The sequence below is a fragment of the Periplaneta americana genome, chromosome 16, assembly GCF_040183065.1.
Source record: "Periplaneta americana isolate PAMFEO1 chromosome 16, P.americana_PAMFEO1_priV1, whole genome shotgun sequence".
Taxonomy (NCBI): Eukaryota; Metazoa; Arthropoda; class Insecta; order Blattodea; family Blattidae; genus Periplaneta; species Periplaneta americana.
The window spans coordinates 114,486,167-114,513,338 of record NC_091132.1 but is presented as its reverse complement, the minus strand read 5'-3'; the positions used below and the strand labels follow the sequence as shown (position 1 = coordinate 114,513,338).

General features: G+C 35.2%; 1 protein-coding gene across 3 annotated transcripts in view; it reads right to left on the bottom strand.

The window, feature by feature from the left end:
* LOC138691114 (dolichyldiphosphatase 1-like) overlaps nt 1-27,172 on the bottom strand; it is a 61,550-nt gene that overhangs the window by 9,593 nt on the left and 24,785 nt on the right. For 2 of the 3 annotated variants that reach the window (XM_069812830.1, XM_069812831.1), the window contains exons 4-5: nt 13,332-13,430; nt 12,384-12,512 (exon numbers count right to left, since the gene is read on the bottom strand). In XM_069812830.1, the coding sequence (XP_069668931.1) occupies nt 12,384-12,512; nt 13,332-13,430 (228 nt within the window). Of the gene's footprint in view, nt 1-10,858; nt 10,985-12,383; nt 12,513-13,331; nt 13,431-27,172 lie in introns of all 3 variants that reach the window. The other variant, XR_011329751.1, reaches the window with a different exon arrangement.

Below are 27,172 nucleotides of genomic sequence, written 5' to 3'. Positions count from 1 at the left end.
TTTACTATTGATTTTGTATATTTAATTGTATTCCTTATACGTCTTCACCAGTTCTAGTAGCATGTCTCTTTCATAATCTGTCATTGGTGGCATATTTTTAATATCTTTCACGTCTTCACAATTATTTTACATTGAAATAATATTGTATAATGCTGCAACAATCGCTTAACGTTTGCCGATGTTCGATTGTTTCACTGATTTTACACTCAAAAGATGGCTTTTATTGTGGCAATGCCTACTCTACTTCAGCTATTCATTAATTTAATTCGTTTAGAAGGCCGTGATTGTGATTGCCAACATTCATAAAAGATCGTCAAATCTCGACTTATCGAAGTGAAAGTCAAATTCTCAGAAATAGTGTCTAGGGAATAGGATTTTTAACAAAGTTAAACTCTACTATTAAAGTCGACTTTGGGAAGTCTTCATCCAAAGTCTCGTTTATGAATACGACCCTTAGAAATGAAAGGTGAGGATATATCCCTTCTGAAGGATACATTGTGGGTATAAGATCTAGTCTTTCTAGTAGATATAATAGGTCACTTACATGATCTAAATATCAAACTGCAGGGGACAGACCAGCTGATAACTCATGTTCAATACACTTGCTAGTTTAAAATAAAGTTGATTGTGTGGAAAAATCATTAAAAATTTAAAAGAGGTAATACAGATTATTTTTAATGTATGACAGTTAAACAATCAGAATCAAGGTTACAGCCAGTGGCGGTTCTCGGAGGAGGGAAGGGAGGAACGTCCTCCTCACATTTTTCTTCTTTTGAAAGTAAATACGAAATAAAATATGTGCTTTGAAATTCGAGGAAGATTCGATAATTTTTAAGTTCACAGCTATCAGAAAACCTCGGTTGATCGAGTTTTAAACAACATGTGCTGCTAGAAAACTGTGAGAAGGATGCGAGATTGCTTGTGTGGAGGAAAGACAACCATTTCCTCCTTTAGTGAAGTTAATCATAGACAACAGCGCACTAGCGGCCAGAGAAAGAAGCAGAGTTTTAAAGCAAGTAAATGAATGAATAGGGAGGAGATCCTCCTCTGATTCTGCACATTGGCGGGAAATAGTGTAGCAGACAGAAACCGACTGGTCGTGCAGCAATAATGCGATGTTGCATTCAACAAGACTATAACACATCTAGAAGGAGACACAATAAAAACAATTTTAACGCAAAGCTGTGAAAGACATATAAAATTTTTAAAATTATAAATCAAAATATATTATTCATAGCACTTTATATAGGCTAGTATTCATGGTTTGAAACTTTCGAGGATATTTGAAAGTTAAAGTCAGGTTTATAATATAAAACAAAGCGGAAGTAGTTCTAAGTTAGTATCGAAGATCTTTTCGGCCCCTGAAATTCACTTCCATTCATTGTGTACTAGACAGGGCAACAGTCAAGTTGTCAGTTTTGTACAAATATGTTGTTGTTTTCTAATGCCAGGCATTTGACAATAAAGTCATTTGACCTCTTGCACTCCAATATTTTTCAAAGATATTGTCATAGTTAGCCACTGACGCACAGATTTTGAGATGTTCTGAATCCGTTTCTTGATTTGAGTTGCACAATGGACAGTTAGCAGACTGATATATTCCAATTCTATGCAGATGCTTGGCCAAACAATTATGGCCTGTTGCCAATCTAAATGCAACTATAGACGATTTGTGTGGTAAATCGGGAATCAACTGTGGAGTACCATTAAGTTTTGTACAAATATATTTGAAATTGAAAGTACTCCAAACTACATTATTTTTAACATAAAAAAATTAATCGACCACCAGCAGCTTTGAACAATAATGGTAGCATGATTTTACAAGAACTGACATTTTTCAAAAGCATGTGATACTGAACTTGTAAAATGTACGTACATGTGGCAACACAGACCACGTGGGTGGGTGCAGTGTTCTCGCTTTCCTAACAGATTATTTCCCATTCCGATTTCTGTAAAAAGGTTCCGGTTACGTGTTAGTAGCTGGTCTCTCCCAACATGTGTGATTCTGTAGTGTGCGCGAAAAATGCTGCGAGGTTGTGAATTTCCTTGTAATTGTTAATTTGTGCAATTATTTGACAATGAATAAAAGTGAAAACATAATATATTTTGGACAATTTAGGAAACTTAGCTTACAAGAACAGATTATTGCTATATAGAAGGGAAGACCAACCCCAACACTACCTGGTCTTACATGTATGCATGTTGGCTAATTTGTAGCATGTTTCATTCCTTCTTTCCACCTCTTAAGAAATATGCAGGAGCCGCCACTGATTACAGCTTTCCAAAATATTGTGACAGAATAGAAAACACTATAAAGGAAAATTTAACTGGCACTTTAAAGATCTCAAGGAGCAGATGAGTTTAGACTTTTCAAGGGTCCCTTTTTTTTATAATGTCAATAGTGTTCCCATTTCCATACAAATGCAACTAATGGATCTGCAAACTGATTCAATTTTTAGAAGAGAAATACCAAGAAATTGGACTACCAGAAACATTTAGGACAAAAATATCCAAAAATGAGAAATTTTGCCACATAAATACTGTGTAACTATCGGAATACACATTTATGCGGACAGCATTTTTTTTTTTTTTTGCATATGAAAGTTAACAATACACCCACAGATCGAGGCTAACTGACGCCAATCTCTCTTCCATAAAAAAGGTTGTGTCTTAGGAATCTTTTACTCCAAATCTTGCAAAGCTGGTTGCAAACAAGCAGTGTCAAGTGTTTGGTAAAAGAATCATAAATTATATGACCTACTGTTCAGCAACATTTCTCGTTCATAAATTTTATTTTCGGATTTTGTGCTGCTGTATATTGAAATATTTTGTAATGTATGGAATAAACATGATTTTCATAATTCATTGTGTTGTTTTATCACAATTTTATTTTAATTAAAATTTTTGTTAATGCATATCTGGTGTAAGTATGAATCAGCAACAATTCAAAAATTAAAAAAACATGTTTATCCTTGGTAAGGAGAAGGTCTATAGGTCGTGTGAAGCCCACAAGAGGTACACTGATATGGGAAATGGCTCGCAGCCCAAATGAGTTTGACACATCTGCTATATTGCAGTCTTTTTACCTCACTGAAGGATAAGAGGAGACAGTTTTATTGTTTTAATGAATATTTATCTGCCATTCAGCTTGAATTCATCATCATTTACCATAATTTTTACTATTTTTCTAAGACTCCAAAGATTAAAGCTAATATAAATGTATTATTTTTAGTCTCCTGATTGTAACTATATAATGGACAAATTATTACCGTACAATTATGACATTAAATTCTAATAAAAAATTAAATAAAATAAAAATTAAGATCAATGAAAATAAAATTATTTTATTTAAAGTACATCTTTAACTAACGCAATTAAAAATTTAAATCTTAATAATGATACAGGCAGATCGAAAAGGCAGATCTTGCGCAGATGGATATTTTACTTTGAAGATTTTGATTGAAAAACATAGGGAATTTAATAAAGAAACTCACTTGGCTTTTATTGATTACGAAAAAGCTTTCGACCGTGTTGACAGAAATAAGCTCTTTCAAATTTTGGCAGATGATTCAGTTCCAAACGCAATTATATGAACAATTTACGAATTATATAACCACAATATTATCAAAATTACTATTGGATCAGAACATACCGAATGGAGACCGATAAACTGTGGAGTTCGTCAAGGATGCCCCCTCTCACCACTTTTATTCAATATATACATCAACTCCATCAGACATTGGCGACTAACAATTCATGGAAACATCCCGCTCTTCCAAAATTGTACTCTAGATACCTTATTATATGCAGACATCAGCTTCTTTTTGGTACAAATGAAGACGAGCTGCAATACTCAATACATCACCTGAATATAATAACACAAAATTTCAATATGAAAATTTCACCAAACAAAACAAAACAAAAATTATGGCGTTCCGAGGTAAACAGCCAGTTAGGAGTAAAATTTGCATTGGAACCCATACATTAGAAGAGGTAAACTCATTTAAATATTTAGGTTATAATTTGACATATTTACCTGTTACTGATATACTTGAAAATATTCAACATTTTAATGGAGCCTTAAGAACCATCAACCAGGTTTTCACAACCACGAAAACCCAAAAACATACCAGGTTAAAAGCATATAAAGTTCTAGCAAGACCTGTCCTCGTGTATGGTAGTGAGGCCTGGACTGTCCGAAACTCAGATGCTCAATGCCTAACAACTGCGGAAATGAGATTTCTAAGGAGGACTGCCGGCTACAGCTTGCTTGACCACAAAAGGAATGAACTAATTACAAAAGAATTGAAAATTACACCTATTTATGAACATCTCAACCACTATAGACAAAAATGGCTTAACCATGTCAATAGGATGGACCGTTCCAGACTCCCAAGATAAATTCTCCGCTATATACCACATGGAAGACGATCTTTGGGACGCCCCCTGAAAAGATGGATGGAGACCGTAACAGGCCACTAGGCCTAATACCTGAAAGGACGATGATGATGATGATGATGATGACGATGATGATAACGATACATTTTTAAATTACATATAGGGGATTAAAAGTGAGTTTCACCAAACATTACAATAAATTATGATTCACAGAATGAACTAGTAATTTTGTTTCAAGTATGAAAAAAAAGTCAGAGAATGAACAATGCAAATAATCATGCCATACATAACAAACACAAAGAATGCAAAACCTAGAGCAAATAGATAAATACTTGGATATGTATAATCATGATGGATGTTATCTTGTTAAAGAAATTAAGAAAATCAAGCCTAGAGGAAAAAATAGGATTCACAAAACCATGCAAATTTAGAGACGGGGGTAGGGGGAAGCCACGAGTCAGAACAGAAAGTATATAACTAACTATATGTTTAAAATAATTTAAATAAAATGGTCTTGTTAAGTAACTGTCACGTGGTTTCCCCAGTTTCGACGATCCTGCAACATAACCATTTGGGCGGACAGTACTTAATAGATTAACAAGGGTGATAAATATGTATGTAATATATGAATAAATAAAATAGTATGAACATTCTTGTGTCTGATCATTTTCAATTAGTTTCAGTATCCAAATTTGACTAGCTGGTTCTTGGAGTTTTCTGGTCGCATATGAATAGCAGTAAATTTAAAAACCACGATGGTGACTTGTAAATACTGTCAGTATCAGAACCCGACCGTTTGGACCAGAGGTCTGCATCAGACGTTTTCGCTCGAGCGCCAAGTAGTTCATAGCATAATCCAATAGGTAGCGCACATGGATGATGGGTAAAATTGTCACGAGCGATAAATCCTCGAACAGTATAAGCCGAGCGTTAGGCATCTGTTCTTGTTACAGTGATGAACTGTGTAGTAACATCATAGATGTTTATCATTTCAAAACTTTGCAGTGTTTAACTAACCTCTCGATAGTACAACTACAAAACTTGCTTTAAAATGTAATATAAATGTTGTAGGTAAATGTTTCTTTCTTTTTTTTTCTTTTTTTTTCTTTCCCCCCCCCCCCCCCACACAGGAGTGATTTTGTTTTTGCCACATCTGTTAGATGTTATTGGATGTAAATGTAATTATTATGAACGGAGAACACAATCACAATAATGCAAGAACCGTATCAAGTTTTCTAGTAGTAGTAATAATAATAATAATAATAATAATAATAATAATAATAATAATAATAATAATTAGTGTATCAATCTTTGTGTCTGTAACAGTTGTGCAGCAAGATTATTCGTTTTATTATATTTTCTGTGACGTTATCTCTGTACTAATATTGTTATTAATCTACTGCTATATCAATATTATTTTGTAAAACGTTTCTACATTGTCGCAGTATATAGGCGGAACACTATGTATGGACCTATCATATTATATATGTGGTAAATCAAATAATGAATAATTATTAATTAGCAATAATAACTGTATATCGAAGTTTTTCATACTATTTTATTTATAACTTCATGTTCCTGTTTTGGTATGTTCCATTGACTGTTCCATTAAACGTTTGTCATAAACGCAGAAAATAAAGCCTTATTTTTACCGTGTGAGCAAAACATATGTGTATCTTATCTGTCGCCTTCCATACAAGATAAGACATGTCGGTGAGATGACCTTGTACTATGCTTCTATTTATTACAAGCATATCACGACCGATCGTATCTCACTCGAGGGTGCGACACTCGACCGAGTTCAAGCGAGCGATTTAACTCCAACGCAGCAGTCTGGTTTGGACTCATTCAGATTTTTTAACTCCTTCCGAAAAACATCCCCTTATTGTTTATTTTCTTAATCACAAATTCCTTGTCTGCAGTTGGAAAAGTTGATTAAATGAACTTAACAACTTTCTAGTAATGATCTTTATGTAAACTTTCTAGGTATGCTTTTTCATTTCGTAAGTTTTTATTAGCATAAGCTGGAAATTTCACTTTCCATAAACATTCGTGTTGTTGATAGGGTTCTATAAAGTCACGCAACGATTCAATTGGCACTTTCCGATTTTCTGCCATGTTCACTCCAGGAATGTGCACTCAAGAATTCCAAAAGGTTGAAACTACACACTTCACTCCACACTCCCCGATATAGTCCATACACGCGCACTTTTGATTAAGACTCCAGGAGTGTGCATTCAAAAGTTAACAAAAGAGTGAGTGTGGATAGCTCTACTTGCAAGGGAAGTATCACACCCCGCATGCCGAAACTTGCCTTGGAACTTTGGTGACATAACTGATGTGCTACGACAAGACCACAAGCAAAATATTAGCTAATATCAGATAATTAGTTTTTATTTTCAGTCAATCACTTGTCATGTTAAGATGGCAGAAGTAGATTCTGTTACATCAAGTTACAAATATTAATATACATCACGAACATTTTCGACTTACTTTTCAAGTCATCTTCAAGTGATAGTTTACTAACTAACAAGTACATTTGAACATAGGTGAAAAATATAAAGGTAAAACACACACTTATAAAACACAAGTAAAAGATTTAAATTCAAACTATTTCAATTTTACAACTCTGGCACATTGCCTGCCATTTTAATATACTGTATAAATTATAACTACATTTACTGGAAGGTTTTCTATCTGAATGTTATTTTAATATCATGTACGCCATTTAACCACTTTAAGAAAAGTAACCAAGGTTAAATTTTTTACTTGTGTTTTATCTTTATATTTTTCACCTACATTCAAATGTATTTGTTAGTTAGTAAACTATCACCTGAAGATGACTTGAAAAGTAAGTCGAAAATATTCGTGATGTATATTAATATTTGTAACTTGATGTAACAGAATCTACTTCTGGCATCTTAATATGATAAGTGATTAACTGAAAATAAAAACTAATTATCTGATATTATCATTCGCAAACTTATCTGAACTCAATATGACTTTTAAAAACATTAGCTATCTGTTTCCACTGCAAGGCCCCAAAATCAAAGCTGGAATCCTTCTGTGGTCAGATGATAATGCGGCGCAGCTGGACATCCCTGTCTCACTGGCGAGCAGAGTGGAGTGCATGTGTGAAATGGAGTAAGCTCTCTCGCGTCCCATCTTCTCAATGAAGAATAAACAAGAGACAGAAGTGACTGGTATCGATTGAATGTTGAAAACATAATTCTTTTCGGCACTGTGCACAATGAATAAACACTTCATTGTCACACTATTCTCTACATTGTTTTTTCGTCATTTCAAGACAATATTTGACGGGTACTACAAATTCAGGAGGTCGTTCTGTGGTGTATCTGCTTGCAAACCAAGAATACCTTATCATATCCCAGAATCGTGGTGATGAAAATTGAAAATGGATAAGGAATTGCAATTTAAGTATGGTGCCCTGTGAAAAACTTCAGCATGAATATCTTCATACATCGCTATTTTTTCTGATAAGCGACAGTAAAGGGCTTTCCACTGCTAGAAGAAGAACTTATCAAGTATTTGAATTTTCCCCATAGTACCAGGAGGAATCTGGAGCAGTTCGATGGTCCTGCCTGGAGGAATATCTTCAATACAAGTTGTGTCAATGTACTTGGTCCATGAATCAAATAGCACAGCAGAGTTTTCGTCAGAGAATGGGAAGAAGGCTTCTTTAAACCACTGATTCAACTCTTTCTTTTCCATTTTACCTGATTTTGTGGCAGTGACAATAATGTTATTGGCTTGATACATCCTTTTGGACACTAATGGAGCAAACATTCCTGTCGGTGCTGTAGTACGATAAATAATTTCGACAACAAAGAACCATTCACACTTATTGTGGGCATGATAGTATATGAATGTGTCAGTGCACTGACTGATTGAGCTATCTATTGTGTGTGTTTCTCCCCAACAAAGACAGAGTCAGTTTAGATCGCATTTGCTGTTCAAATCCACTTTGATCTGTGTATGTATAAAGCGCTCTATGACAGTCTCCAGAAATGCCTTTGCAGCCTTATCCTTGTTCGTTTCATCATGGATATGGAAGCAGGATATGAATTTTGTTACTTTCCTGCTCCTAATCTCATACCTTTTCCTGAAATAACTGATCCAAGAGTGATATGCACAAAAATATCTATTTTTGATGGTAAGTCCTTGTGAAATTTCCAAGGCCCACAATCGCAGGTCTTCATTATTCACATTTTGCTTTCCTCTTCTAGCATATTCTAAATGAGCACATAGTTTTTCATACATAAGGTTTTTATGTTCTATGGGAAGTGTCGATATATTTTCCACCTGCTTCTTTCATAAATACAGTTGTTGCTCTGATGTAACGCGATGGAAGTTCCTGCGAACTTATGACATGGCATTTTTACCACCTCCATTCAGCCAGAATTGCACAGCTTTCCTCTTGTAGTCCATGCTGACACCTACATTTACATTTTTTACAGGACTTGTGACATAGCTTGATTTGCAGGGGGACTGACTGTTCATATCACTGGCTTCTGGAGATTCACGTCTGACTCAAATATCGAACTCAGGCCTGCGACATTACTTGTGGCAGGAGCAAGGTTCTTGTGATCGATATCACTATCACTTCCTTAACATACATCGAGAGTTGTCTCCTCATACCAGTCCAGTCATGTACAACTATTTTCAATCAGTTCAATAATGAACTGAGTCATTTCCTTTTCTTTCGAGTTTATGTTTCCCGAAGTTGAAACACCATTCTTATAGAAATAACTCGTGGCGAACTGAAGTACACTTGGACACGTGCTTGGACAATGCCCTAAAGGCGAGCTGCTGATCAATGCTAGACATCATCGTGTACAACATGCTTTGGTGACATCGTTAAAAACTTTAAATTGGGAGATTCATGAGGAAGTACATTGTGTATCATCAGATGGTTCTTTTAGACGGGCAGACATTATTGCTATTAACGGATGCTTAAAACGGGCTCTTGTTCTTGACCCTACTATCCGTTTCGAAAGAGACCTAAATCAGGCCACCAAAGTTGATATTGAGAAGAAGTCTATATATGAACCTTGCCTGCCGTATCTTTCTCAAAAGTACAACGTCCCTCTTAAACAATGGTCTGTCATTGGTTTGCTGTTTGGCAGTAGAGGTTCAATTACAAAATTCACATGGAATTATCTTAAGGAACATTCCTTTTGATTATATAATGTCTGTCCTTATAAATATTATCAAGGATTCTCTTCAAATATTACATCATCATCTCTATTTCAATTAATCCACTTATATTTGCCTTCAACAATTAACTTTCTTTTTTCTTTAATGTATCACATCACATTATATTGTACGTTTGTTGTATTCAGGACCTTTGTGGTTACTCAAATTCTTTGAGCTGATGTCTATAATTTAGAAAAATATATAATTTACGTCTTGCTCTGTGGAACTCATTGACAACAGTTCTACTTTCTTACACAACCCTCAACATCATACTGGATACATTAACCCTGTAGACGTCTGCTTGTATTACTGACCTTGATTCTGTTCACTGTTGGTTGCCACCGCTCCACTGGCTTGCACACAGGAAGAGCTGTCCATTCCAACCTGTAGCGACTAGTATTCGCTTCCCTATTGTTTATATTTATTTATTTTATTTATTTATTTAATTAACCTGGTAAAGATAAGGCCATTAGGCCTTCTCTTCCCCTCTACCAGGAGATTACAACTACAATATTAAGAATACAATTGAAATTATAATTACAATTAATATTAAATTTACAAATACAATAAAAGTCAAGTACTAAAAGATTAACTGATTAATAAAAGCTAGACAGTTTATTGTAAAAGTTAAGAAGAGAGAAACATTTTTTTTATTAATTAAATAAAAATTAAACCTATTCTACGCAGTAAGAAAATGCTTAATAAGTTTGCTTTTGAATGCTACTAAATTCCGATAGTCTCTGATGTCACTGGAGAGGGTAATTCCAGAATTTTTTTCGGGACCTTGCAGTGAAAACAGGCAGCTAATATTTTTCACGTGGTCTTCTCATAGCACATCGGTTATGTCACCAAAATTTCGAGGTAAATTTCGACATGCAGGGTGTGATACTTCCCTTGTCATTTAATAAATCTATAGTGACAAACTAATACTACAAGTTTTAAAAATATCACTACAGTCATTATTCTGTAATACGTAATTTTTCTTATGTTTAAAACTGCAATTCCCTGAAGTAAATAATACAGTCTCGTTTTTTATACATTATTATTTGGACATTTATATCTGAAATACTCGAGAAAATGTACAGTGTATACTTGTTAAATCTTATGAAAGATTTGGGTTTTATTTCAAATGCAGCAATTCAAATTATGTAGTGTAAGGAAGAGGAAGAAAATACTAGGTCAATCATCATTAACATTGCACACAGGTAAAGCATTCGTAGCTCTCATAATGAAAAGATCTTACTAAGGTTTAGAAATCTTCATTGAAATATATGAGAAGAAGTACGTAATATTTCATTCCACACACATGAAGGTGTGACCACTTCATTTCTCCTTCCATATGTAATGCCGTTTCTGTGCTTTTCTTCCACTGAAACATGCCAATGTGAGCATGCCTTAATAATCAGAACTACTAACATACTCTGAAGCTAGGAAGAATGTATCTTGAATACTCATCTTGTAAATATAATTATTTGGAGCAAATAATTCCGAGAAAAATACTATAGTAATTTATATATTAGAATATTGGTAAAATACTGTATAATCACCACCCTAATTTGTATGGCAAAGCAAGAATATTCGAAATACATACATAATAGCTACAAATAATTGATTAAATGGCGATCTTACTCGTGTTAATTATGTAAGCATGTGTGGCTTACAGCTGTTTCGGTGCTACTTGACACCATCCTCAGAGCCTACTAGATCTCAGCGCTATCTCAACTTCACTGCCTGTTGTGTGGGTGCATTCGTGTGATGAAGAGTTGTGTCAAATAGTGTGTGTGTTCTGAAATTGATCTGTGTGTTGAGAATTTGACTGGGGTGTGTTTTAGTATGTCTGTATATTTCATATTGTTCTAGTGTGTTGAGTTTTTGGTTTTTGGGTTGTATGTGTAGGATTTCCATGTCTGTATTTATGTTATTGTATGTATGGTTAGCATTAGTTATGTGTTCGGCATATGTAGATGTATTGTGTCCTCTAGTCATTGCTTTAATGTGTTTTTTGTATCGAGTTTTGAATGATCTGCCTGTCTGTCCAATGTAGAAACTGTCGCAACTATCGCATGTGAGTTTGTATATGCCTGTGTGGTTGTATTTATTTGTTTGTGTTGTTGGTGTGTTGTTTTTTTCAAATGAGTCTTAATATGGCAATCCAATTAGTTTATGTATATGAGTAACAGTTATCCATGTATATTTGTCTTTTGAGTAGTATGACATAGTTACTTAATTCAATTCTGATTGTACATAAATGTGCATATTTAAAATTTGTGATTTTAATTTGTACATTTAAGTGTTTCTTTTATAGTTTTTAATGGTTTTTTTTTTTTTAATATTGATGTCAAGAAAGTATATTTTGATGTATGTAAAAATCTTGAAGTACAGTTTTGATGCAATGTCTTTTTCACAAGATCTCTCTAATTATTATTAATGTGAATATGTTGAAAAGTGAAATAAATCTCAGGTAGTTACTCTAAGTACTATTGCATCTATCCTGTTTTGCGATTTATTTATTGACTTACTCTCGTAACTTCCAGAATGACTCTGGAGAGCACGCAACCTTCTGAAAAGTTTAAAAATTGATTACCGGGCTTTTCAGCAGATGAAAGGCAAGTGAAGCGTGAAATTGACTACATCATCTTCTCAAGAAAAGCATGCAATATCATTTCTATGCCTTCCATGTGCCTCAACTGCATATACACAAATACTGTACCACTTTTTTTACTAATATGTTAAACTATAATAATAATAAAAACATCGCATTTACTTACCAAGAGGCAATAAGTGGAAACAATGGCGTAAAAATCAAATAGGTGAGTGCAAACCATAACGATCCAAAGAGGAAGCCAACCAGTGCTCCACTAAGAACCTGCTTCCATGTGTGGTATTGAAGATAAACTCTATACAAAAAGAAAGTTCAAATCCAGGGGTCAGTGACAGCATAAAAACTTCATTTCTATTTAATAATAAAACTATGATTAGCTAAAATGAGTACTGTAATTATTTTTGTGCGAGATCGTGTGTATTTGCTTGGTTTCCACACAAAACCAATCTGCGGAAAGTCTAAAATTCCACATTCAGTTTTCCCAACCTAACATACATAACAATTTCCCTCTTCTTACCACTTAAGTGACATATTGATTTTAATGCTTTAGGCTTTTAACATATTATTTTTAGAGACGTTCAATATAGTAATAATTATAAATTGGAAACTTACCACTGCAATTTCACCTAAATTGCACTCTTAATTATTGTTTTTAAATATTTGCAAAAATTAAGTAAACTCTACAACTCCATTAAAGTTACTGCATTCGTGATGCAAGTAACATTAAGGAAGCCGTGAAAAAATCAACAAGATTCCAGACTCATCATAGACTGGGGGAAAAAAAAGACAGACGTATATCACGGCCTGCTGGAGTATAGTAAACACAGAAAACATTTTAAAGCAACAATGTTGAAGATAGATATTTTTGTTTTGCAAATTTGCCGTCATTGAACAGAAACCAAGATGGAGATTTCATTGCAACTAATTAGAAATTCCTTTTTCAGGTATGTAATAAACGATCTTCGCACAAAATAATGTACAACACAAGAGCGGTATGTTTTCTTTCAAATCTCGGAAATTAAAACAGCTCAACTACGTTTCGCTTTTTCAAACTTTTCCTCGAACATGAAAACTTCAACATACTGCTCTTGTAACGCATATTACTATTATATACCTGCTGATGGTAACTAGTGCTGCCATTGAAACACATCCTACTGTGATAACTGTCTTCCATGCATTTTCTAGCAATGTGTTATTATTCATATGCTGCAACCTGCGAACAGAAGTATAATATAATGTAATAAATGACATATTTTAATTCCAATGAAGCAGAAGATGTACCAAACTGAAACATATGCTTCACATCTCAGCAGCCACTTGGTTGAACATGAAGTACAAGGTTGAAAAGACAACAGTGAACTATAATACAAAATAACATGACATAACCTAATGTAAGTATATTATGTAACAATAGTACATTATGCAACGAGCCTATAATGGTAGTAATTAAGACGCGAGTATGTTTATGAAACGAGCGCGAGTTTCATAATTTTCATACGAGCGTCTTAATTACCATTATAGTCAAGTTTCATACGACTTTTTATGTTCGACCATATTTCTAACTTGAAATATTCATAAGTATTCATGTTATTCTTATCTGACTGAGGAGCGGAACCTCGTAAATTGTGAGATGTGCGCAGACGCGAAAGTATTGATTTTTTTCCGAGAAACAAATGTCGACATTGACCTTGATATGATCCAGAGAGTAAAATAAACATTAATCTTGATATAACCTTGAAATTGAATTAGACATTACTTTGTCTAATCTCGCGCTAGTTGTCTTTCGATTGCATATCCGAGAATAATCGATACTTGTGCTTTCATATTGCTACAATGATATTTTCTGATTGGTGGAACACCTGAACTTTAATGAATAGGTGTACTTTAATGAGGTCCATTAAAGGGCTGCTACCAGGTGTATAATTACTACATTTCGGCATGGTCGAGCATAAAATAAAATATAACAAAGCAGAACAGAATATTCAATAACCTTACTTAAATTTCCAGTTAAGAAAGGACACTAACAGACTAGAAATTACTACACACATATCATTTAACGAAACCCAGTTTAAAAGTTGATAAAAAAAATAATTACGTGATTATGCACAACTAGCAAAACCAAGCTAAGAGAAGTACAATCCAGATTTCGAATAGGTCGATCCTGCTCTGATTGCATCTATGTACTACAACAATTGAATCGGTCAGAGCTAAAAGGAACTAAGTCAAAATATGGAGATTTGGGTTATGCAACAATTTGAACAATGAATGTCATGCGCATCGAACGGTGGAAGAAGGAACAAAGACTTTTAAATATTCTTTAGTCTTCTATGACATAAAAATATATACATTTATGTTATTAGTGGTATTTTTTTGCTTCTCCTGAAAAGTTGTGAAAAGTGACTTAGTTCCTTTTAGTTTCGATTGATTCAATTCATAAGATAATTGAATTTACCAATATTTGTAGAATCACATACGCAGTTTAATTCAATCAAGGTGCTAAAAAGGTTGCCCTAACTGTCAACTTTACTCAGTACACATAACAACATAGCCATAGAACAATAACAATATTGTAAAACACTAAGCTAATTAAGTCAACACAAAAATTTTCAGTCCTATTTTTTTCTCATTAAAATAAAATAATATAAAAATAGAATGAAAGTCACAAGCAAAACGTTTTGAAGTGCATCACCACTTTCGGACAGTATCAGCAATTCAGCAGATGACAGTACTAAATACACAACAGAAAGAAATAGTATGTTGCGATGGAATTTCTCATAGCTGAAAGTTGTGAGCCTAATGTGATTTACAATTGTCTGAAAAATGTGTATGAAGAAACTGTTAGAAGATAGGTCTTCTTCTTCTTCTTCTGCCAATAGACAGTTTTGGGTTGTTTCCCGTCTGCGAACTACAAATGGAATTGATCCGTCCAACACCGGTGAGGTCTGCCTAAATCTCTTCGTCCTCGTGGATGGTAATACAAAAGTCTCTTTGGCAAACGATTTTCAGGCATCCTAAGAAGGTGGTTTCTCCATTTACATTGATAATGTTGGACGTCTGGGGTCATCTCCTCAACTTCCCACTGATTTCTTATGTCTTCGCTCCTAATGCGGTCCCACAAGGTAACTCCTGTCAGTGATCGTAGAAATCTCATTTGTGATGCGTTGATTCTATTTATTTCCTTTTGCCGCAGTGTCCAACATTCACTGCCATATAACAGAGCTGGTTTTGATATTATGTTGTGAAATCAGATTTGGACCTCTTTTCGCATTTGTTTTCCAAAGTTCCTTCTCAAGATACCATTTAATTGATTATATTTCAATATATTTTTATTCATGTCTTTTTGATAATTATACAAAAAAATATGAGTTCCTAAATATACAAAATCTGTCACTTGTTCTATTATTTTGTTACAAACCACTATTTTTGCTTGTATAAGGTTTTTGCCAGAAACTGCCATTACTTTTGTCTTTTCGGTTGATATTTTCATATTGTATTCTTTTAAAACCATCTGTAGTTTAAAGATAGATAGGTTAATCACTTAAAGGCGAAGAAACATTAACTGCTGATACACCACAAAGTACAGTACTGTAGTCGCCTAGAACTGCTGTAAGATGTAAAGAGGCAAGAAATTGATGATTTGATATACAAGAATCAGGGAATCATAGAGGATGATCAGAGTTATGCTGTTAGTAGGGAGCATCATGCCGTTGAGAAAATTATTACTTATTTTAGCTAATAAAAAGTTGTGGAAGTTGTGACTTACTACTTAATCGAGGTTCACTAGGCTAACAGGAGATGCATTTGTGAAGTGTTACACATAATACTCTCTTCAGAAAGATTCGCCTCATAGGCTAGAAAAATTCATGCAATCTGCCGGCAAATTTATGCTTACAATCTCCTGGGACGATATTCTTTTCTTTGTGGATTTCATGAGAACGGGAACAAAAATTAACTCAGCTCACTACACTACAGAAAGTGCGAATGCAAACTTCATAAAAAATTGCCAGATTTGCAAGGTGTAATATTTCAACATGACAATGCTAGGCTGCACACAAGCAATCAAACAAAGGAAGCCACTGCAATTTGGGTGTAATATTCTTCCTTATCTGTCTTACAGCCGACACTTTGCTTCTTTAGATTTTAATCTCTTTGGTTCTTTCGGAGACAGCCTGCAAAGATAATGCTTTGGAAATGATGATGATCTGAAGACACCAATGCATGGATGGGAGCATTACTGAGACAGTTCATTCTTCTGTGACTTGTTCACAGATGGGCACAACTGCGATTATGTTGGATTCTGAATGCAAAAAAATATTCTCAACATTCATATGTCTGCAGTATATTCGAAGTTAAAAAAAAATAATGGAGTCAAAACTTTTGGGGTATAATGTACTCCTAAGAACCAATTTGTTTTCTGTTGAATTATTATTGAAGAGTTCAAAATACCCCTCATTTCTCGTGAAAAACAACAACTGAATAGACTACAGTGGACTATAATGGACTTTATGTTGTCAGCAAACAGCTGGATACATTAAGAAGATTGATTGCTTATTGAAGAGTCTGAAAAGGAACTGAAAATAGCAACTCATCAACTTAAGAACTAGAAAACGTGAGATACAAAATCGTAATTAACAATACATTATAAAAAAAGTGTCTTTTTTCAACTACATAGGATAAAATATCTCATATATACAGTATATATTGTGTATAAAAGAACATAATATACAAATATTTCGATTTAGCTGTACCTCGACATCCTTAACAACATACCATATTGTGACAGCCACATCGAGAGTCGATCACGCGTCCCGCAAAAGGAAGACGCACATGGAAGGAACGAGGCGCGAGAGACAAGGCACATGGAGAGAGAAGGCCAGCGTCAGTGAGCACTGGAGGGGTCAGACATAAGGGGAACGTCTGCATGCCGGGAGGGGGAAGTAAAGCAACTGCGACTGAGGGGAGAAATCCAGAGAAGTCTCGAGAAGCGCCATCCTCTTGGTATCTGTAGAAATTTCGAGCATCGTACTTTCTGGAAACTATGATTTAGTGATAAATAGGAGACGCAAAGAAGGAGTCAGTCAGTTGTTGTTAGTATTGGACAGCGAGTTCAGCTTGTGAACCAGCAGCACCCAGGAGTCTAGGGTTCGACACGTGAGTGAATTTGAGCAGCGTCCAGCCGGAAGCAACGCAGTTGGAAGTCTTGAGTTCGAGTGCAGTGGACTGTCTCCAGAAGTCTTGGGTTCGATATACTGTGAACTTGAGTGAATGAGCTAGAAGAACTAGCCAAGGCAAACGAACTGCAAACTGAGAACTGACAGTTTTGTTTGTAAATAGTGCTTTGTGAACATTAGTTGAGATTAGGAGTACATTGTTGTTCTCAATAGTCCAAGTGAATTGCTATTGTCATCTGTGGAGTGCAATACCGAATACTGTGTTGCTGTGTGGAGTGGAAATCCCATTGTTGACGGGAGTGTTTAAATTCAATTATAGAAAGTGATTATTGTTGTAGGTAAAAGTAACATTGAAATGTGAATAAAAAGTCACAATATACAGATGCGAGGATTGGTTGCCAAAACGAGTGAATAAAAATAAAACAGAGCTTAGTTGAATAAAATTCCTCTGAAGGGCCACTGGCTTCACTCTATTCGGTCATCAGAGAAGTAAGAACATTTGTGAACAGCAACAACCGATTCAGTCACAATCATTAACGGCTTGTGACAACAGTAGTGCACATGGAGCGGTTTACTCATGCTGAAATGGCTGACATGCATCTGGTATATGGGTTTGTTAATGGAAATGGACGAGCTGCAGTGAGAGAGTATCGAGAGCGCTATCCCAACCGACGGATTCCGCAGCACCAAACATTCGGATGTCTGCATCGCCTGCTACGTGAAACAGGCACTTTCCGTGCATGTATGCATGATACAGGTCGGAATCGAACACTGCGAACTGGAAGAGGAGATTATGCGACATGTTGAAGACACTCCATCTACAAGCACACGACGTATTGCACACATCCTTGGCGTCAGACATAGCCTTGTGTGGAATGTGGTACATTATCAGCAGCTTCATCCTTTCCATGTTCAGCGTGTTGCAGCACTAGGACCGCAAGATTTTCCCCCACGCATGCAGTTTGCACAATGGTTTTTACAACAGACTGCCCTCAACCCCTTATTTCCGGCCGAGATCCTGTACACCGACGTGGCTTTGTTTACTCGTGAAGGCTGTTTCAATATCCACAATTCGCATGTTTGGGCCCATGTGAATCCACGAAGTACTCGACCTCGTGCTCATCAACAGCGATTCGGTGTTAATGTGTGGGCCGGCATTCTCGGTGATAGGTTGACTGGACCATACATTCTTCCATTTCGCCACAACGGACGGACACATCGCTACTTCCTGGAACATGTGTTGCCGGAACTGCTGGAGGATGTATCTTTGAATGTTAGACAAAGGATGTACTTCCAGCACGATGGGGCGCCAGCCCATTTCAGCATTGCTGTGAGGAATCATCTGAGAGCCACCTTTGGGAATCGATAGATCAGCCGAGGTGGCCCCGTGGCCTGGCCACCCAGGTCACCTGACCTCACGTGTCTGGATTTCTTCCTCTGGGGGCATATGAAGCAGCTGGTGTAAGAAACCGTTGTGGAAACAGAAGAAGACCTCGTCGCTAGAATTACTGTCGCTGCTGATGCCATTGCGGATATGCCAGGTATCTTCGAGCGGACACGACAATGGTCCGACAATGTACTGCGTGCATACAGGCTAATGTCGCGCATTCGAGCAGTTCCTGTGAATGCCACTGATGTAAATAGCATGCTAAACTACCTTCTGTGTAAATCATCCCTAGGATCAGAAATTGCCTTCAGGGACCGTATGTACCATTACAAAATATATTTGTTTTGATGTTCTCTACCTCCTTTATTATTTTGAACGAATAGTTTCGGAACACATAGCAATAGCAGGACTGTTCTATTCACATTCAAAGATTACAAAATAGCACACTACCAAAATCACTCAACTATAAATCTTCTTGCAAAAGAAGTATTGCAATAAAATACATTAAAGGTGATATGTTACAGTTGTATGAACACTGATCAATACAATAAGATTGTTAAAGATATTAGTTATAGTCAGACATGTTTCGGAGATGCTTCTCCATCTTCAGTGACTATTTACCACGACTGCAAAACGAAAACAATTGTAATTAATCTCATGTTTAATTATATCTCAAAATTAATAACAAATTGAAAAATATAAGTTATCTGAATTGTAATATTTTATAAAAGTCTTTCAATAACTGAAGAAGTTAAAAAATGGTATAATAATTTATAATCAATATTATTATGTCTTTTATATATGAATATGGTAATAAAAAATAATATAAGAGGTTGTAAAAAAGTATAATGAATTAAATAAAAAAGTCATAGTAGAACTGACATTTAAAAGAGTTAACATCTTATGATGTATGTACAGTTTCCCTGGAAAAGAATGAGACGATTGAATATTCCTAAGTCTCAGATGCAAGACACTGCGCATGATCGGAGACCAGAGCACTGATACACAAGATAACGAATATTGAGTTACTTAAATTCAGGCTATTTGGTTTGTTACTAGCATCATTCCGAAATTCACTTCAAAAACTGCAAAAAATATGATAATATTATGTAAATAAAAGATAAATATATACATAAATCGTGTAGTTAAATCGACAATGGACCTTCATGACTAGATCGACACTCCGCACAGAAAGGAAAGCTTTCATGTAGTTTCAATAGCTCAGACGGTAAGACTTCTGCGTGTTGTGTAGAAGTGTGCGAGTTCGATTCTTAGTCTACACAACGATTTTTTTTGTCTAAATAACGTTGAAATAGCTAAGTAACGTTGAAATAGAGTTTTACAAAGTCCTGAGATTAAGTGTTAATGATCGCAAAGAATACAAAATTACAAGTTATAATATTATAAACGTTAATCTAATGAATGCATTTATACACACACACACACACACACACACATACAATGTAAATGCATATATACTAAAAACTAAAAATTAAAATGAAATTAAAAAATATATATAATAATAGACAAACTTTTACAAAGGTTTAGAGTCCTTAGGCTATGTCATTTGTTGAGTAATTATTACAATATTTCATTAATAGCTTTCCCATATGTGTAAGAAATGCACTCGCACAAAACAATTTTTGTTAAAAGTATGGCTTTGGATTATTTCATTCTCACCCCTTCAGTTAATTTTAACTATTTTATCTACGTGTTTGCAATAGTGTTTAATTTAATGTGCATTCAATTTTATTCATGTTATGATTGAATGAAAAAGCAATGTTGCAGTTATTGACTAATTACATATATTAATACTAATTATTAAATGCATCTGTTAAGTAACCAATTGCAGTATCTTTTGCAAAATCTTGAATGTTTAAGTTGTCAATAATATTTCTATACTATATACTATAATACGTTAAAAGAATGTGCAATAGATTTGGGATCCTCTACTTTACAATCATTGGTTTTAATGAAAAAATATTTTCTTTCTTAGGATATCTACAAGTTTAAATTTAATAATATTCTGAATAGGTTTAATTGCATTATCTGAATTTTGTACTTTTCTATTCAAATATATTCTATTTCCCTCTTTCATAATTTTTTATAAATTACACTGTACTTCTTGCAGTATTTAAGAACATGAGGATCATTACACTGCTACTCATTACATATAGATTCTTCTTTTTAATATATGAGATTTTGAAGTCCCTGCGTTATCTACATGTTTTTACTTTTGAATTTTTTCACAACATTGAGTGGAGAACATCCACTGAAGTGATTATGAAATTAAGTGAAAAATTCAATACATTTACTCTTAATATCAGTAGTACCAGTATCATATATGTTTTTCCAAGATTCATTTTGTAGACATAAATGTAAATAATCACTAGATACAGCATTTACAATCCTTTCTTACTTTTTAAATTAATATTCTGAAATTGTTCAGTGACATTGAAAAAACACTTAGGATTTGTTTATCATGTTCAGACAAGCCATTGATTATAGGTTCTGTCGAATAGGAATTCAGTCTAATTCTGTGTACAAAACATTTATCAATGGCTGTGCTACTTCAGCTTGTATGCTGTGGGAAAATGACTCTACGACTAAGGTTTCCAGTTTCAAGGAGTGAATTTAAATTACTTTTACGGAAAAGTTCCGAGAGATAATCTATGTTTATGTCACTACAGATCACAAGTTCCATATGAGATTTCTAAAGTCTTTTCTTTACAAATTCAATGTTGGCAATAAATATTAATAAATAATGTAAGAAATATGAATGATTGTAGTTATAAGTCTGATTTACATTATAAAAAGCAAGAAGTTACATTCCTCGGCAAGATTCGAACTTTCGATGTTTGGTTTTGTCGTCCAACGCACAACCACGGACCTATTCAATGCTTATGTTAATAACCTACAATTTAGCTGTACCAATGTGGTGTCATAACTTGGGGTTTGTTTACTTAATGCAATTAGATTTAATTTGATTAGTTTCGCAACAATAATTGGACTTCCTGTTATATCCTGTTATTTAGATATTTAATTTAGGGTTGATTTATTAACTCTTACTATGCAAGATGCCCCTTATTTCAATAATTCTAATCACGTTAAATAGTCATTGTCTACACTAAAGTATTATCGTCATCCCTCATTTCTCATCATAATGGCAAACCGACGTGACATGAGACAGCGAGTTATAGCTCTAGTTGAGGTTGGATATGGGGCTAGATCTGCTGGCCGTTTGGTCGGTGTTCCTGGAAGTACAGCCGCGAAGTGGGTTCATTGTTACCAAAATTTATTCCTGGGTGTCCGCGGATTTCTTCATTGGAAGAGGATGCTCTCTTATTCAAGACAGTTCGACAGGACCCCTTTCTGCCTGCTAACGAAATAAGAGCAGCATCTAACTTTCCCGGCTCTTCACAGACTGTGATCAGCAGGTTGAGGAACCGCGGTATTAGGAGCTGGAGGACTGCGCAAATGGAAATATTGGGGGAAGCACAAGCTGTCGACCATCTTGCCTTCGCTACCAATTGAGTGGATTTCGATTGGAGAAATGTAATTTTCTCCGACGAAACAACCATCTCGAGTGATTACGAAGGTCCTGTCCGTGTCTATCGTGAGGATGGTCTCCGACATGACCAGCGCTATGTGCACCGACGTGAAAGATCGGGGCACTTTAGCATATCGTGTTGGGGGTGGATGTCTTATGATGGACCTGGCATTATAGAACGCATTGATGGCCGGTTTAATGCGGGAACTTACGAGCACATTCTGGAAAATATATTCCTTCCCTACGCCCGAGAACGTTTTCCCGAAGGAACATTGCTGTTCCAGCAGGATAACCATCCCGTGCACTATGCTGCAAGCATTCAAAGATGGTTTTAAAGGAGACCCGAGATCGAAATCATTAATTGGCCTCCGAAGTCACCTGATTTGAATGTCATCGAAAATTTATGGGCGGAATTGAAAAAGAGAAGGATAGCCACCTATGCCCACTGATGCCCTCGAAATCGAGACGAATTGTGGGATCAAGTTGTTGACACCTGGGAAGACCTCGCCGGGGATCAGAACTTATTCCACAATCTCGTGACATCCATCCCGGATCGACTTAGAGCTGTAATAGAAGCTGATGGCATGTGGACAAGATTTTAAGTTAACAGGTCTCTTTTTGTTTCTTATGATTTTTGTTTGAGGAAGAATGCTTTTAACTTCCAAGTAAGATTTATTTTTTTTTGAAGAGGTTCAGCCCACTTGTAAGACCCAGAAATTGGGCATAAATTATTCCATGTTTTTCGACAAATTAGACAGTCGAGGAACTCTGAACAAATTAATTACACCTCAATAAAAAAGTTTTACCTGGGATCGAACACGAGACGTTTCGGTTATACAGTGGAACCAAAACGCTACTGTATGAGCTACCGAGACAAGACAGTGACAGCAGCAGTCCAGAATGTAGATCCCTTAGCAGGCATTTGCCATTTGGTACAGTGAAGCAATGATATTTTGTGACTCGAGCTATGTTGTGAAATCCTGGCCTTAAATGGCAGTCTTCTTCGTGATCCTTATTCTGGTCCTTGTCCTTGTTGTGGTCCTTGTAACAATTCTTGTACTATTTGTCATGGTATGTATCGTTACGTCGATATCGAGTGAACCGCGCTGTAGAACTTTAACTTCCGACGACCAAGAATCATCTCATTCTTTTTAAGGGCAACTGTACATTATGATAAGTTTACACAGTTCATATTTAAAAAATAAATAAAAGAAGAATGGACAAAATTGTGACTTGGATGAAAGACTCACCGAGTGGTTCAGGTGATCGAACCGTGTTGTTGCTTGGCTTAAAGGAGACTGAGATGAGGAAACACACAGAAATTACGTTGACTGATACTACGTTAGTCTTTTACTATTCAAATCGGAAGTGATATAAAGATCAAAGAGAATGTTTTTTTCGTAAATTGCTTTTTCATTCAAATTATGAGAGTTAATGAATTTGTCTTTGTATATTTCAATAGATTCCAGAATATTTAAAAATTTACCTTTCCTATTACTTACTTACTTCCTGGCTTTTAAGGAACCCAGAGGTTCATTGCCGCCCTCACACAAGCCCGCCATTGGTCCCTATCCTGAGCAAGATCAATCCAGTCACTATCATCATATCTCACCTCCCTCAAATCCATTTTAATATTATCTTCCCATCTACGTCTCGGCCTCCCTAAAGGTTTTCCCCCCTCCGGCCTCCCAACTAACACTCTATATGCATTTCTGGATTCGCCCATACGTGCTACATGCCCTGCCCATCTCAAACGTCTGGATTTAATGTTCCTAATTATGTCAGGTGAAGAATACAATGCGTGCAGTTCTGTGTTGTGTAACTTTCTCCATTCTCCTGTAACTTCATCCTTCTTAGCCCCAAATATTTTCCTAAGCACCTTATTCTCAAACACCCTTAACCTATGTTCCTCTCTCAAAGTGAGAGTCCAAGTTTCACAACCATACAGAACAACCGGTAATATAACTGTTTTATAAATTCTAACTTTCAGATTTTTTGACAACAGACTGGATGATAAAATTTCTCAACCCAATAATAACAGGCATTTCCCATATTTGTTCTGTGTTTAATTTCTTCCCGAGTATCATTTATATTTGTTACTGTTGCTCCAAGATATTTGAACTTCTCCACCTCTTCAAAAGATAAATTTCCAGTTTTTATATTTCCATTTCGTACAATATTCTCGTCAAGAGACATAATCATATACTTAGTCTTTTCGGGATTTACTTCCAACCCTATCGCTTTACTTGCTTCAACTAGAATTTCCACGTTTTCCCTAATCGTTTGTCGATTTTCTCCTAACATATTCACGTCATCCGCATAGACAAGCAGCTGATGTAACCCATTCAATTCCAAATCCTCTCTGTTATCCTGGACTTTCCTAATAGCATACTCTAGAGCAAAGTTAAAAAGTAAAGGTGATAGTGCATCTCCTTGCTTCAGCCCACAGTGAATTGGAAATGCATCTGACAGAGACCTATACGAACTCTGCTGTACGTTTCATTGAGACACATTTTAATTAATCGAACTAGTTTCTTGGGAATACCAAATTCAATTTGAATATCATATAAAACTTCTCTCTTAACAGAGTCAAATGCCTTTTTGAAATCTATGAATATGTAAAATTTCCATATCTGAGTTAATGTCTGTAAAATAATGTTGACTATTGTGTATGTGTTCGCTGAAAGCAGAATGAGAGATTTCATGGGAGATATTTCTATGTTCTTTGTATCTTATATTGAAATTTCGGCCCGTTTGACCTCCGAAACATGTCTGACTATAACTAATATCTTTAACAATCTTATTGTATTGATTAGTGTTCATATAACTGTAACAAATCACTTTTAATGTATTTTATCAAATCTATGAACACTGTATTATTGACCTAACATGTATGTTTTATCTTTAAATAAGTATTGCAATACCAAGAACATGATTGTTGGAAGATAACCAATCTTTGAAGTTGGAACAGGCCACTTAAGGATGAAGAAGAATAAGGAAAAGAGAAGAATAATCGATGGAAAACATAAGCACAGCCTTGAATGGAGAAAGAAAAATGTAGAAAAACTTGTACTCAAAAATATTTCATTCAGCACAGCAGTCACACTGGCAGATTTCAAGATTCATCTGAGGGGCAGATAATTTTGGAATGCTGCAGATTATTTACTTATTCTGACACAGGCATCAGTTTACAAGAATGTAAATGACCACAAAAATTAAAGTATAATAGCTTTGAATGAGTAATCACAAAGAAATTTACAGAGACCCAAATTCATGTACATCTTTAGGCCTATAAATGATCCTCCATACATTCTTAAGTTAGATTCCATGGAACTACTCTGCAGTACATATAAGGATCACCTTCAAATTTACACAGATGGATCTCTAATTCCTAATAATGGGACATCAGGAGCAGGGTATTATATTCCAAAATATCAAAAAGTTATTTCAAACCATGTTCATTCTCCTCCAGTCTTGACACTGAATTGCTAGCTATTGATGCTGCTCTTCAGTATGTTACTCAAATTACTGAAAAATCTATTTGCATACTTACCGACTCCAAGGGGGCTATATTTAATATAATTAAATATGTACCAAACCTGGAAATGTACAAAAACTTGCCCAAACATGTTCAAACATTTTTAACAAGAGCCAGAACAGGTCACATTGTCACACAATTGTACCTACACCGATTTCACATTTCTAATAATCCTACTTGTCTGTGGTGTAATAATCATGATGAAGATCTGGAACACATTCTTCTATACTGTCCATCCATGAACCACAAAAGAAGTAAATTAAAATCATCAGTACCAGTTGCAGAAGACACAGCCCTGCAGTATATATTGACTACACCCCAACTCTGGCTACTAGCAACAGGCATCTATAATGAACATCGATCAAAATACCCCTCATTTCTCGTGAAAAACAACAACTGGAAATACTACAGTGGACTTTATGTTGTCAGCAAACAGCTGGGTACATTAAGAAGATTGCTTGTAGGCCTATAAACACAAATTTAAGACGAAATATTGCGAAGGTGAAAAATGCATTCCACACAAAACACATTCAAGAAACTCAAGAAGCTGAAAATGTAAAACCATGAGAAAAGATTGACGAATTAACAGAAATCAAACATGAAGGACGCAAAGATATCAAATTTTGACTATTATCAGTATATAATTGTCTGTTCCATCAGTTCCTGTAGATGTGCTTTGTGCAATGACTTAAGTGAAATCATATGCTTCAATGCCCTAAGTTAATTCATTAAGTCCACCAATTTACAGATGTCAGCTTACATGGGAAGCTAGAAGAATAATGACAACAGTCAAGTACTGCCATTTGAAGTTATGAATGAAGAAAATTGATAAAGAAATAAATATCTGTCAGTATCAGTAACAACAGAACCAGATAGAATAGTGATTGGCAGAATCAGTGCTCTATGACGTCATCCCTCAGAGCAATCGTGCTCTCTTTCAAGAACATCAGCATTCAGAGCTCTGAGGGCGAAGAATAGCTGATAAGCTTCAATACTGAACTCTACAGTGACGACCTATATGCCCACATCTAATTTCGTGCATATGATTATTTTATACAATTTTGCTCGTTTTTGTTTCCTTTTCGAAGCAAAATTGGTTTTTATATGAAACATTCCTTAGCATATTTTGGGAAAGCCATTGATTTAATTCCCAATATGCTCAATCGGTTTAAGAGAGCAGTGTATTATGATAACTAATGATTGAAATAATTTTAGTTTTGTCCTTTAAATGTGTATAAATTTGAGACAAAGAAATGTAACTTTTCGTTCTGCAAAAGGAAATTTACAAAGTTACATTTGCTTGGATCAA